Here is a 15,556-nt window from a genome sequence, read left to right on the forward strand (position 1 = left end):
GTGTGTGTGTGTGTGTGTGTGTGTGTGTGTGTGTGTGTTCAAAGAAAAGAGAGATATTATCTGAGAGTGCTGCAGTACATCCACAGCCTCCTGTCTCCTCTACCTCCGCTCTTCTGATTTATACTAAAGTGTGAGCCCCTTCCCTCTCTGCTCCGCTCCAGCTCACTTGGCATGTTTATTAGAGTATGTAAGTAATCTTTGATTGGACAGGGGCTCTGTCATGCCACGAGGGTGGGGGTGGGGTGGGGTGGGGTGGGGGTCATTGACAGGCAATGAAGTACTACAGTAGGCTATACGTGTGGTCTGTAAACCCCTGTCAGATGTTCACATTCACTCATGCTGCTGCGCTCCAACAGAGGCATTTCATGTGTCATTTAATCTCATCACCCAGCCCTTCTAGATCCAGAGGGGGAGGTCAAGATATGGGATGAGGGATGGCGTCACATATTTGGATGGAATGCGAATGTGTTTGGTGAAAAACAAAGAGAAAACAGTGCTTAGTTCTCAAAACAGATACCAGCATTAAATCTGGTCATGCAAAGAAACTGCTTGTTCGGTTTTTTTTGTTCATTTTCATCACTGTTCCTATTGGATACACATGGTCTGTGTTGATTTTGAAAGTTCCTCAATTGATGGGCCCAGTTCTTATTATTAGCTTTGGACAGACCACAGGTATGTAGGAACTGGGATGACGAAGCTATGGTTTGCATAAATCCCTGTGCAGTACAGCTGCAGCAATTGGAGAAACCAGCATTACGGTGCTATTTGCAAGATGAATTGAGTGCAAAACTAACGCAAGATAGCCTGAAATGTGTGTGTTATGCTGGATGGCTCTGGCTACCACTGTACTTTCATGCACAGCATTGCCTTCTGACACCGATAGATCTTAAAGTGTCTTCTTTTTTTACACAATTTCGGTCCTCTCAACTGGTGAATCAGACCTGCATTGTTATTAGCCTGGGTAGCAGATTTGTTTTGTGCTCAACAGTGCAACATTGTAGTCTGGCCTTGTTTGGCAAGACAAGGGTATGTTGGCTTGAATACAAACGCTCTGCTAGCAAGGCTAATAAATCACCCTCCTCTTTCCTTTCCCACTATAAGGGCCCATTTCTCTCCCTTGTTGCGCTCAGATTTGTGTAATTGACTGCCATACAACCCAATAACACATACTTTTCATTTGTATTTGTGTGTTACGAGAGTGCTGACCATGAAAAATGGGTAGAGGTCCATCAGTTCGTTCATCCATCATGTTGTCAGTGTGCATGATAGACTGCCAGGCGAAAGGGTTGACGTTTCGGCACTTTCACGTGAAGTGATGACCATTTCCCGATTGCCATAAATTGCTGCATTTATAGCGTGTACGGCATTTAGTTTAGACATCCATGGCAGGTACTGCAATGTAATACATTAGCTAATGGTAATACATTTAAATTTTGACTTCTCAGCACATATTGTACAAATGGATATCAAAACACATTTAGACTCCCTCTGGATAGTAAACTCAGCTTTCACCTCATCGTAGCTCAACATGTTCTCTTTCCCCCAGCCTGCCTGAAAGACAATCAATTAGCTTGTTGAAGATATCTCTGAACTTATGGCAATCTTGAAATAGACATCCGTTGGTTTTGTCACCTTGTTCACGGGAGTCAAATGTTTTGTCTTGCCTCTGAAGACTACTTTGTGTGCAAGCGTGCAAACACTTTCAAGTGAGAGTGTCTGCATCTCATTTGTAGTATTCCTTATCCCTTTTCTGATTTCAATGCATACGGTTCAAGTCTTAGTCTAGAGCTTACCGTTTTGTGCTTTTAAATGTTTATACTTATACATATTTCATAAGATTCTGCTTACCGTAGGTAGTAATGAGCTCCCTTATTTATCTAATTTACTGAATCTAAATGAACGGATCTGACAAACCCACGCGTTGGCAGAAAACTCACTTTGTGGTTTGGGTGTGCTCCTCTGTTTTCTCTGGGTTTGGTCTCTAACATCAATTACGTTTAAGGGTATTGACACGAGAAAATGTCCTGAAATCAGTTCTGATTTCAGAGTGGTCACGCACACTACTGTTGAGCAAAGCTGTTGTAGGTGATTATTCATCTGTTTTTCATATAACTCACGCTGGACTGCCAACGCACTACACACTATTTTTAGAATAACATGGCCGGATGTATATTGTGTTTCTAAAGTTCTTTTTTTTCTTTCCTAACTTTCAGATATTACATCATATTTTAATGGACTTATGAAGTAAATATAAAGCAAATAGAGCACAATCAGCATCTCATTATCCAAATTATTTGAAGGACAGGGCCTTGAATTTATACATGTGAATCAATATATCAGATGGTACTTAACTAATGAGTCTGGCATGACTCCCTTCTTCACAGCCTTGAGAAAGTGATTAGTGCGCTATTTCCATGCTCAGGCTCTTCCGTATAACATAAGCTATTAATATATGAAGTGAACATTTAGGAAAATTACTTAGTCATAGTTTGGTGTAATGGCTCTGTCAGGTTTTAGCAAATAGAAAGCACACACTGTTTCATTCTTAAGCCTAGCAGGCTGGAAAATAAAAAAAAAATCATTGAGTGGTTGGCTGAATATCAGTGATCGTAACAACGCCAGCAGAATCGTCCGCGTGTTAGAAGTGTTTTTTATTTTACACTGGACCATTACACTGCTTTCAAAGTAGTAAATAACTTATTTGACAATGTTTTAGAACTGGTTAGAAGTTATTTATTAAGCAGAGGCTAAACGCCAAACATTTTCTGCTTACAGCCTTTATTATTGTAAATTGGATAGCGATGGCACTTTTGGCACAACTTACCAGATCCAAATGTATTTTTAAAAAACAAACAAAAATATAAGAAATATAAATACTGCACGTTTTGAGGTTCCACCAATTTCATGAATAAGCCGTTCACTCGTATGAGTACTTTTGCGTTTGGTAGCCTACTGAAGTACATTTTGTTGATAATACTTTGAATCCATGATTTTTACTTGCAACCCAGTACAGTGTGGTATTTCTATTTATAAATATAAATCTGAGTAGCGGACTCCACCGCTGCTGCTCTTCACGTTCATTGACTGAAGAAGAAGAAATACGATCTAGGAGGCTGGATCGATGATGACACTCAAATTAGGTTACTCGAACTTGGCACAGTCTTTCAGAGTATAAAGATGAACTGTAGACAACCGGGATACCACGAACATCGATTGAACATGAACACAGGTAAATAATAGTCCTAAAACAGGTGACATAGGTGACGTAATAACGTTTGGCGTGATGATGTCATTGGGAGACTAAGTCAACGTGACTATCGTGAAGTTGTCCAACGCTGCGTTTCTAGGTTTTAGGTTATCTCTGTGAGAGAAGCAATAACCGTTAAAGACATTTTGCAAGCTAACTTGCTGAGGGGCAGCGACAATTCTCTGTAATATTAAAGAAGAATTCACGTCGATGTAAGGCTTGTTTACAATAGCCCGCCTTGTTCTGATTACAGGTAAATAGCAACAACAACAAAACATAAAAACGGCGCACAATTAATACCATTTCTAGCGCAGACACAGCGCTGTGGAGCTGTTAGGCCATAGAAATAGAATATGTTATCGCTATTTCATTTATATGTATTAGGCTCGCATAATTTATGGAGTGCTGTTCAACTGGATAAATGCTGCCATGCCTGGAAGATGGGATTGCTGAAGGAGTTGTCCACTAAGCTAGCTAGCTAGCTACATTAGATAGAAAAACACTTAACTTTTTATAACGCCCGATTTTAGTTCAAACAGTTTTTGACAGATGTTGGTTCAACGTTATGGCGATTTTTGAGGGTATATTTGTGGTGTTATTCTAGCTACCTTCATCTAAATGGGAAAATATAAGGTAGTGTGATACTTATTTTTAGCTAGGTGTAATGCTAGCTTACCTAAACTGGCAATAGTGTGGGAATCAGCCATCATTGAACTGCTGAGACGTTTAAAGTAACTTTGGTGGCTTTGTTTTCTCAATCTTTATTTTACTGTAAATCTATGATGGGTTCTTCATGATAGAAGAGCCTCAAATGTTACTAAATGTGCTCCTCAGGGCTAATCTGAAGCTAAATGGTACATCTTAGTGTCAGAGGCAGCAATCTACCACGACACAAAGGATAATTTGAGTGTCTAGCTATGTCCTCGTGAGCCAGTTAAATTTACAAAAACGTTCAGTATTCATTTAAGACACAATATGGCACAACCCACCTCCTCCCCTAACACATACATGCGTGCAAAATACATTGACACAAACTTCTCTGTCTTTGTTTTCACACAAATCCACAGAGCATAGCTGTTTAGGATGCAGTACTTACAACTAGAGAGGCACCAAACCAAAGGTCACAGTTCCTGGTATTGATGCGTCAGCAGTCCTGAAATACAGTCAGGCTCTCTCTCTCGCTCTCTCTTGCTCTCTCTGTAACCCTCCCTCACTCCCAGCTGTTGCTGGATACTCTTCCCATTTTTCTTTTGATCAATCTCTGTTTCCTTTTTGGTCTGTCTTACAAGCCACCTGGGAGAGACTTGGTAGCCAAAAAAGAATTTGACTGGGGTCAGATTCAGGGGACAGTTGGGTGTCACACTGGTTTCAGTGCCAGTCCAGGGCTTGGTCCCAGCTGTCTCTCTTAGGAGTTTAAATATTGTTTTGTCAACTCAAAAGACAAGTCAAATCTGGTAGACAGGACACTCTAACACTCTGTTTATTAGTAAAAAAGGAATTTCCAATGTGGCAATGAGAAATATCTAGGCCTAACAAGTAGAGAATATGAAAGAATGAGCAACTTCGTTGTCCATTCATTTTAAAATGAAACCCCCTAAACATCAGACAGTATTATAATCCTCAAATGGAAAACGTCGTGTACCTATGTTTATGAGTTTGGACTCATTCAATTGATTTGAAAAGGGCCTGTTCCGATTCTGTGTTTATGCAGCTCGCATAAACATTGTTGATGCACAGATGATTTTGATGTCACTGCTTATGGTACCTTCTCTCCTTTTTTCTTCTGCTGCTAGAGGTTGATTAAAAGGGTAAGTATGTGTTCTTTATTCACCTCACCGGTGAAGAACAAATCATGTATTTTATTCTTTTTTGCTCAACTATTTCCTCACATTTCCTCTGCCATCGTGCTACAGTTGCTTGTGGGTAGACTGGGCAAGTTGTCCAATGACTGTATCTGTTTTGTTAGTTTGTTTGATTTTGTGTGTGGTTTTGTTTGTTCCCACCTTCTTTATTTGTCCTCGTCCTGCTTGCACTTGGAACGGAGGTCTGAAGTTGAAGATACTTTATCCATTCAGTCCTGTGCAGTCTTACCCACACGGGGTCAAACGCAGAGGAAACTCTTAACTTTATATCTGACAAAGAGGTTAATAAAGTACACTGTGGATGCGATAAGTCAAACCTGACAGGGTCCAGAGGTCAAGGATGCTAGGACATGATGGTAATCTGTCATCTGTGTATTTCCTGGCAGGCGGGTCAGGGGGGCGGACACCGGACTCTCCTCTACGGTCATGCCATCCTCCTTCGCCACTCCTTCAGCGATATGGTGAGTATCAACTTGCAATTTGATAGACAATGTGAAATGCACACGTTTATCCAGCACTTTGTACTTATTTGTGAGAATAAAATCCCAAAGGGACTTAATTTACAAATCACATTTAAGTAACTGAAACCCACAAACGTTTTGGTATTTTTACTTTGTCAATAAATGTGCTTAATCAATCAAATAACTAAATGTTTTTAGCGTTGTATATTTATATTTCTTTGTCCAAAAGTATTTGTTATTTTGATCCACAAATATATAATGTAGGTCATCATTTTATTAGAAGTCTGTACAAGAGCTAAGTTCTGCTCTCAGCTTGTCGTAATGTTTCCTTTGGCTTAACACGAATTCATTTGTCCCGCTCCAGTACCTGACCTGTTTGAAGACATCAAGGTCTCTAACAGACAAGCTGTCATTTGATGTCGGACTACAAGAAGATTCAATAGGTACAGTATTACTAACAGGCACCTCACAGACTTTTTTTCTGCTTTGAATTGAATTCAGCCCTCACGAGTAGCCGTTTCAGGTTGACTTAACCTTGAGATGAAATCGATACCCACAAGAGAAAGATTGTGAAGCACAGTTACAGTGCTATATTTGCCATCTGAACTACCGAACTTTTTAAAGCCATGTGACAAGCAGAAAGCTTCGGTCTTCTTTAGATGATGGCTGTTTTTAGGCCTTTTGCCACCCAGAATAGAACAAGATGCTTTAACAACAGAGAGGAGTCACGATTATCTAAAATGTCACTTTTATGTCTGTGTGGGACAAGAGACCGCTCAAATGTATGTATTTTGTGTATTGGTGTCAATAGGAGAGGCCTGCTGGTGGACCATCCACCCTGCGTCCAAGCAGAGATCCGAGGGAGAGAAAGTCCGCATTGGAGACGACCTGATCCTAGTCAGCGTGTCGACAGAGAGATACCTGGTAGTTCAAGTCCAATGTCTCAGTATTATATATATATATTTTAAACCAGTACAAAGAAGTGATGTTGCCAGAATTTAATCAATTCAATAACATAAAACCATACTTACCATACTTATATTGTGTAGCTGCAACTTGCTACCCTGGTCAACAGATACACCAGCAATGAGTTATAGAGTAACTTATTGCTTAAGCTTAAGCTATCAAAGCTTATAAGATACAAAACCATGTCTTGAAAACCATACATGGAATTGTTTTGATCCTTTTTAGTGTCTCCTCAATTACACATAAAGTAATGAAGCCTAATGACGACTTCAGAGGAAAGTTGCTAATGCTGTTTCTTCATTTCAGATAAATATGTCTGCCACTGATAACTTTCAAAATTGCATTTATGTTTCTTTGTTAATTTATAAATATGCAGACAAATACAGGCACACGCCACACTGCACATACATTATGTTTCATATGTGGCTTGCTTTTCCAAAGTGTGATTTAGCTTGCTGTAAACAATACCAACGATCAGACATCATGGTCACTCAGCATTTAGATTTTCATGAACCAAAGCACTCCCAAGGCAACTCCTCTTTGAAAAGTAGGAGACAGCGTCATTGGGAATCATCCGTTTCAAACTTACCATCACACACTTGAAAGAAGATGCTGTTTTTCAAAGATAACGGGTTAATTGCAGCTCGAGCAATTCTCACAGCGTCCACTTAGTTTCTCATTTCCAGATAAGAGGTTTTTCTCTCATGAATATTTACAGTTTTCAGACAGCCTGGATACATCAGGTACAGTCTCTTGTTTCTGGTACACACTGTATCATCCCCCGTTTCCCCTTTGTCTGGTTTGCTTGTCAGATCGCTCATAATTCAGATTTTCTTCACTATTGTTTTGGGGGGCTTCTTTATTTCTCTACCAAATGTTTTCATGTCGGACCGAATTGTCTGCTCTACACTTGCAAGAGTTTAGAGGCAGACGATGTGCAAAGTGCATAGAGGGGGTTGTTGTGTTTTTCGGAGCATATGCGCGTCTCATAGGTTTTCTGCTTTGGTTCACTGTCTATCTCAAAAAGGCACTTTGGAAAGTTTCATAGCCGTCGGATAGCTCTGATACCCGTCTCACTCCAGCCCTCTTCAGAGTGACAAGGCAATTCAAGGGAAACACTTGAAAACTTTGCTCTGCTATCTGTAATTGAAATCTGATTACTTGCAAAGCCCTCCTGTGCAGTTTTCTTTTAAATATTTTTTTGAGCTTGGAGTGAATACTTTCCCCCTTATGCAGAGCCATACACCCGACCTCAATTAACTTACTTGGTAAAGAGTGAGGAGAGGCAGATTTGGAAAAAGGGAGAGGGCGAGTGAACAGGCTGAGAGAGAAAATGAAAGAAGGAGGGACAGCGACGTGCCACGCATAGGAGAGTGAGCCGCGCTGGCTTCTAGTCGCTGCTCTGGCCTTTCAGGGAGGGAAATGTGCAATTACAGCTACTCTGGCAAAGAGCCAGCCTTTCATCTCCTCCGTAGGGAAATCTTCACCTGCTTTGGCCCGACAGAAGCTCAGCTTTTGAGAATGGGACACATCAGAAATTCAGGCATAAAACGATCAAGTGCTCCAGTAATGTGAACAATCACAGAGGTTGTGACATTGTCTTTTTAGGACGTAAGTGCTTCTTGCTTTGCGTATTGGTGTCCAGTTAGGCTGAATTGCATGAAAGTTTCGCTTTAAAATGAAGAATCCAATTGTAATCCACACACTGGTTTGCAATATTTTCATGCACAGCACTCCATCAATGCATATCTTTTGTAAGCATTAAGGGACAGTTGCACTAAAATGCATGGTCTACTGTACATTTTTGAAACACCAATACAGACCAATATCAATCCAACAATGGTGTAAAAGTGCATTAGTTTTAAGGCTAGGATCCTTTTGAGCTTTCACTCCCATCTGAAACCTGCCTGTAGGGAAAAGGGAGCCACTCTAAGTGTTTCTGCTGGAAGGAATAATTGTATAAACTGAACATTGCTGCACAGAGAAACTCGGATGCAGCAGTGCTTTTTAGCCCACAGCGTACTAACACTGTTTGGCAGCTCAGGAGGAAGGACACAAAGTTGTTTTAATCTTTTTTTTCGAATCCCAACACTGGGACATGTCACATGTCCCTCCTTTACTGGCATTCTTCACTCTTCTGTCCTAAGCCCTGGATAACATGATTCTCTCTTGCAGCACCTGTCTATCTCCAATGGCAACATCCAGGTGGATGCCTCCTTCATGCAGACCCTGTGGAACATCCAGCCTACCTGCTCTTCAGGCAACATGGCTGTAGGCAAGTTCATGACTCCAGCAACAAAAGCAACAACCACTGTAACAACTGTCTCTCCTCCAAGACAGTTTAACACATTTGTTTGTATTCAAATAGTATTGTTTTCTTGTGTCTAATCTGGACATGTTAAGCCTGTAAGCAATACGGAACAAATCTGTTAAAGCTGTAAACTCGCCATAATATTTGCAGACAATAGCTAGCAAGAATTTTGATCTTGTATTCTTTAAATGTCAATGTTTTCATGCCATCTTTTTCACCGTATGGTCAGTCTCTGGATAAGAGAGCGACCAAACAACTATAATATAGATTTCTAGATTATAATTTCCGTATGATCAAAGAGGAAAATGTGGAGTATCTTGTGTCACAGTGTTGTTTTTGCCATCATTAGGGTATTTGACTGGTGGACATGTGATGCGTCTTTGTCATGGGCATGATGAGAGCTTGACCATCCCTGGAGCAGACAACAAGAGTGAGCAGGAGAATCGGTTAGTAGATAATCAGCTCGGTACAGTGTTTCCCACAGGATTCTGTGAGACTATGGTGGGTGGACCTTGAATTGTGAGGGCTCGGGTGCATACTCCGTTCCCTGGTTAACAGTCCCCAAGGGAGCGGGGGGGGGGGGCTCCGAAACTCTCCCCAGGGAGAGAGGGCTCAGTGAGCACAAAGTTTGCGGCCTTGTATCCCTTGCCAAAGCGGCAAAGTCAAGACGAGCGTTGCTGTAAAGCTTACACCACCGGAGCCACGAGCCACTTTCACTTTCCAAGCCAAACGAGAGCCAGTCGCTGCGCTCCGCCGCGCAGGAGATTTACTAGCGCTACACCAGAGGAACAAATAAGTGTTAAAAGTGTTAGAACCCGGGAGTGAAACACATCATAATGTTACAATTCACCTTCGTCCCAAGACTCGTTTTTTTTTGTCATTAGCATAACACATACAGAATTTGAAAAATATATGTATCTCCATTGAAAACATTGTGCTTTTGCAAGATACTGTTTCACTTTAAATAATTTCTTGTCCAAATGTCTAAACAGCGAGACTTAATCAACATCGCTGGTATCCCCTGTGCTGGAACTGTTTAGCAGTAGCAGACATTTTTCACGTTATATTGTTCCCACTGTGACTTGAAAGAGTCGTACATCATAGAAGCCCCCACTTGTGTCTTTGTGCTCTCAGGATAGTCAACTATGAAGCGGGTAAGGGAGCGTCAAGGGCCCGCTCACTTTGGAGACTGGAGCCTCTCAGGATCAGGTGAGATCACACCCGAATACTCACACACAGTGAATCAAATTACCTCAGTAAAGTAACAGAAAACCCTGGAATAGATCTCCCTCAGAAATGTATAGAGGTGTTTCCTTATTTGATGAGATCCCTTCATGAAGAATAAGTAGAATTGGTGCTTTATGCACAAATGTCACAACCAGTCTACTGTAAGTTATAAATATACTTCACCTCCTACTTTGAACTGCCACTACCAATTAGCTGGCAAAGTCCCTCAGAGGGTGAGGTTCTGTTCAACATCCCCTTCGATCTGCTTCTCTTCCCCCTCCATCTTCTTTCTGTCCTTTCTTTAACTCGCCACCCACGCAATTTCCCTCCAGTCACATCGTCTGCCAGCTCTCATTGGGACTGCCTGTCAGAGTCTGTACACTTTGAAATGCCGCAGGTGCATCTATTAAGGCACTTGTTCTCCTTTTCGGTGTAGGGGTGAATTCTGAACAGTATTTCCCACACTACATTAGCCGTATGAGCACCACTGGCAGGAAAAAAGTCAAACTTGATCTATTTCTCATTTGACATTCTCATTCCGCTTGCAGATTGGGTTTTACAAACATTTCAAAAATATTCTCATTGGTTGATTTAATCTTCAATGAACGGTGAAAAAGCACTTTCTGTTATAGAAAAGGAAGGAATTCCTTTCGACATGTAAATGAATATATATCAGTGGCATCCTTATTCAATAATTCACGAAGTCAGGCTTTATGATTTTTGAGGTTCAACTAATGCTAATAGCTAACGTGGATGAATGATTTTGCTAAAGTAAATGTGTTATTTCTCACCAGTAATTAACCTAATCGGCCTCCACAATTGGGCTGGGTGTTCAATTTTTGAAAATAAATGATATCATAGGTTTGGTACAGATACCAGAACAATACTTTTTTATTTATTTTTTCATTTAACAAAATACTTTTTGAAATATTGAATGTTGTTACATGTAAGTAGCCACAGGAAAATGTGTCAAAATAGATATTAATCTATCAAAAATGTGATCCAGATCAGTATCTGTCCAACCAAGGAATAAGTAAACAACACTTTTATGCCATCTTTCGGTACTTGAGAGTTTCTGATACTCGGTGCTTAAGACACATTTCAATTAGTACCAAGAAAGTATTATATATAGGATTTTGATATCCAGTCCTACTCCACAGCAGCTCTCATTCTCAGTCAGGCAAAATGTAACTACATAATGCTTTGCATTAAGAGATACAACAACATTAAATGCTTATTGTCATTATGCTCCAGAAAAACTCCTTAAAAAAGCCAGAAAAGTGTTATATTATTGTCACTGTACCTGTCACCTGTCATTTGCAAAATAAAGGTAAAGTCAGCCATGTGAGGTCTCCAGTGTTGCAAAATACAGACAATCCCGAGTCATATCCAAAGTTTGTGACACCAGTACTCTGTGTTAAGCTGGAGCGGTAGCCACATTCGCTGGGGTCAGGCCTTCCGACTACGTCACCTCGCTACTGGCCATTACCTGGCCCGGACTCAGGACCGCGGACTGGTCCTGCAGGACAGGTTGAAGTCCGACACCGAGGCCACATCCTTCTGCTTCAGGCCTTCCAAGGTCAGTGCTCATTAGCGATAATTCATTTGAAATGTTTTCTATTTTAACAACTAGCTCAGTTGTACCATCTAAAAGCTGCCGCGAGTGTCGATGTAAATAGATATTCTCCGTCAACTCAACCCTATTAAAAGAGGACTCAAATATCGTCCTCTGACTGCTTCACGATGGACTCCCAAGACGGGTCTGTGAGCTGTTAATGAGCTCATGTTTTGTCACGATAAATCAGACAGTTTTAATGGTAATGCGTTAATGTTGAAGCAAACATTTACGTTGTCCACTGACCCAACAGCAACTGGTTGGGATGTAGCCATTCTCATTCAGGAGGAGTCAAGATAAATCTACCATCAACACTACGGTATCAAGAGTAACTCTTATGCATTGGGGGATTTCAGAATAGTTACTAAGTATTCTTTCATTTGCCTTTCCTTATTTCCCTCAATACCCCACCCTTTTATTTTCCCATGCTCTGTTTTGAACTCTCTCTGATTCCGAGGACTCTACAGCTCTTTTGTTTTGATAGTGCGCATTCCAAGAATAATGTCTCACTGCCAAAAATAGCCCATGGCTTACTGGAGTTCAAATTGAAAAAAGGGTATTTTAGTGATGTTGTTCGGTGAGGTGTTTACATGTAAATTGTGCCGTTTAGATGTAGAAGTTGCTCCAGGAGGAAGATTGTCTCACTTCTCAGTTTTATTTCTCTTTGTGACTTTGATTCCTGCAGTTAATTTATGTTTTTTTGTTGAATCCTACATTTTTATCCTGTGGTAAAATGGCTACAGCCACATAAACAGCTCAATGCCCGGAGTCACCTTCACAGAGTCCAGGGATTGTGTCCCTGTGGGTATCCTTTTATCTACAATAGGTTCAGTATGAAATCCCCCTGAGTGCTGTCCACTTCGGAGGCTTTAATATTCCACAACACAGTGTAATTGCCCTCAGTAATCACTATTTTTGCAGGTGTTTTGGGATTACTGGGGAGTCATGCTACTTTCGAAAAATAGAAATATGTAAAAAAACTCTTCTTTTTGATGTATTTCGTAAGCTCTTCTCTCTCCACCCATGATACACGCACCCCCAGTGCCAGTTGGTTCATGTATCTGAAAAGGTCAATGCTTTGCAATGTTGAACACGGGCGTTAATATGTTCTCCACCTCTTGCTGTCGACTGTAATCAGCTGCATCGCTCCAACTCTGCCGAGGCAGAAATGTAGTAGAGCTAATGAGGCCGGCAGCAACCTCCTTGCTCTCTACTCAACCTGCCTCTCTGATTACCATCTAATCACAATGTATCTTCCTTTGTCATCTTTCCATGCCCACGTGTGCTGCTTTTCTCTGTGTGGTTTTTTGGTAATGTGTGTATGTGCCTCTTAATGCGAACAGGAAAAGGGTGACTCGGGTCCAAAGAGGGACATCGACGGCATGGGAGTGCCAGAGATCAAGTACGGAGACTCTATGTGCTTCGTCATGCATGTGGCGACAGGACTGTGGCTGTCTTATCTGGCACCTGATGCCAAATCATCTCGCCTAGGGCCGCTGAAAAGAAGGGTAAATTGGATAAAAACTTTTTATGTTTCACCGATTAGTCCAGAGGTTGCATTATAACACATCTTTTACAGCTATATGGTATATGAATAAGCAACAAGGGTTGGGCTTTGCATTGTGACGAAAGGATCATATCAGAATGTCAGGTAATGTCAAGCATATTGTAAACAAAAACTGACAAAGTTAAAGATTTAGAGTTTACATTTGACAAAATAATCCAAACATGTCCACTATTTAGTTGTGATTTTTGCATAAATTTGCCAAATCATGATTCATAGTGTATTGATATTTCAAAAATACTGGTTTTCTTCCAGCCTTGGTTTTTTTTATTCCCATAATTCACAATTAATTGTGGCCCTTGTGACCTACTAGCCATTTAGGACCATATTTTAGGCTCATCATACTTCATAGGTGACAGTGCCTGTTGCATAATTATGATTGCACTGGTGCAAAGTGAGACAAATATCAATGTATATGGTATCTGGGATCTCTCTACCTCTACCTGTGCTTACAGTGAGATCCTGAATGCCTGCCATAGCTCGTCTCAGACACCTCATGTGCTATATGGCTATTTAATTAAACACTTAGGCAAGCAAACATTTATTTTCCACTCTACTTGAAATCATTGTCTACCCTGGATACTCTTGACCCAACCCCTCTCCACCGACACTCACCCGTCCTGCACACATCATGTAGCAACCCCATTTAAAACGTGATAATGGGCCATTTGGAGGGTGACAGTTAGTTTAGGGTGAGACAGAGGGGATTAGGGCGGCACATGAACGCAGCTCATCGCTGGTCACGCTTTCAGCGACATCAAACGTCCCTTCATGCTAGCGCCAGGCAGTTCCTGCAGCCTTGGCAGCATACTAATGCACCTGATATGTTGGAGGTGAGAGTCATTCTACACTTAGACCCCCCACCTCGTCCCTTTTCATGATTATGCCGTGTGATTACAGTGAGTCAGGTTTCACTGAGCTGTAGTGGTGTAAATATACCCACCAGCTGCAGGAGACTCCCTTTATACCCTATATATATATAAATAACTTTTTTCAAAGCTTACAGAGTATCTGCTTAAACTTTACAGTTACATTTGAGAATTTTCAATGTTGAGATATGACTGGGATTGTGTATTTATGCATATTTCACGAACTCTAAAAGCTGTTAAAAACATCCATCTATGGGACAAAAAAAAGTCTAATTGGACGATTCACTGATGCTGTGATGTGTCATTGCTTTATAAATGCCATGGTGTTGATCCTGTGGTAATGATGAAATACATATATTTATGTGTGTGTTTGTCCTTGTCCAGGCCTGCCTGCATACTGAGGGCCACATGGACGATGGGCTTATCCTGCAGCGCTGTCAGAATGAGGAGTCTCGAGCTGCCCGCATCATCCGCAACACCACGATCCTCTTTACCAACTTTATTAAGTAATGACAAGGGGTTATTCTCTGTCACACAACATGACACAATGTTAGTTTTGGCTGGGTTTATTTTTCTAGTTTTACAGCTTGATTCTCCGTCTTGATCTTCCCTGTCTTTACCCCCCCCAGCGCTTTGGACAGCATTGCGGAGAGTGAGTCCATGGCGGTGGCTGGGTATGTTGAAGAGGTGCTGCAAACACTGAATGACCTGATCGAGTACTTCAAACAGCCCGATTCGGAGCTGGAGCACGAGGAGAAACAGTGTCTTCTCCGTTCACTCATCAAACGACAAGACGTCTTCAAAGATGAGGTGAGAGCCATAAACTTCTAATTAAGACGCGCTAACGAAATGCGGATTGTGAAGTTGCCATGCGAGGATAATTCTTAGTAAACCAAAAGATACTTCTTTAAACCCACTGGAGCAGCGTCCAAGATGGATAACAGTTGAGACAGTTTATATTGGACTGACATAATTCATAATTTGTATGCCTTTTATTAAAGATTTTGACACTAGAGAGACGGGAGGAAATGAGTGGAGGAACGGGGAATGACGAGCAACATTCTAGTGTCTGCTTTGTGTATTTGTGGCTTCTTTTATGTGCAATAAATGTGTCCCTCGTATAATGAAGATCTTACTTCTTTAATCTTAGGATCAGGGTGAAACCAGAGCGAGAATAAGTAATCCAAATACACTTGGAGCCTGTTGTAAAACTCTTATCCCTTAAAATGTTTGTTTTCTATGTTGCTTTTGCGTTTGTTTCCAATTTTCTTTTAAATACAGTCAATTAATATGTCACGTGACTTCAAAAATGATTTTCAGTTCACCCCATTGCGGGAAGTTCAAGATAATTATTTTACATCTTTTTGCAAAAAGGAATATACCGTCTGTGTAATGAGGTGAATCATAGATTATTCATGGGAATAATCCTGCGTC

At 41.0% G+C, this 15,556-nt stretch overlaps 1 protein-coding gene across 1 annotated transcript in view; it reads left to right on the forward strand.

Moving 5' to 3' along the window:
* ryr3 (ryanodine receptor 3) overlaps positions 1-15,556 on the forward strand; it is a gene marked incomplete at its 5' end in the record, with an annotated part of 102,176 nt that overhangs the window by 20,092 nt on the left and 66,528 nt on the right. The window contains 10 exon segments of the mRNA XM_079180418.1: positions 5,496-5,570; positions 5,935-6,013; positions 6,382-6,494; positions 8,712-8,811; positions 9,197-9,293; positions 9,982-10,056; positions 11,497-11,653; positions 13,033-13,197; positions 14,507-14,628; positions 14,752-14,932. Of these exon segments, the coding sequence (XP_079036544.1) occupies positions 5,496-5,570; positions 5,935-6,013; positions 6,382-6,494; positions 8,712-8,811; positions 9,197-9,293; positions 9,982-10,056; positions 11,497-11,653; positions 13,033-13,197; positions 14,507-14,628; positions 14,752-14,932 (1,164 nt within the window).

This window comes from Pholis gunnellus (assembly GCF_910591455.1).
Source record: "Pholis gunnellus genome assembly, chromosome: 19".
NCBI classification, from domain to species: domain Eukaryota; kingdom Metazoa; phylum Chordata; class Actinopteri; order Perciformes; family Pholidae; genus Pholis; species Pholis gunnellus.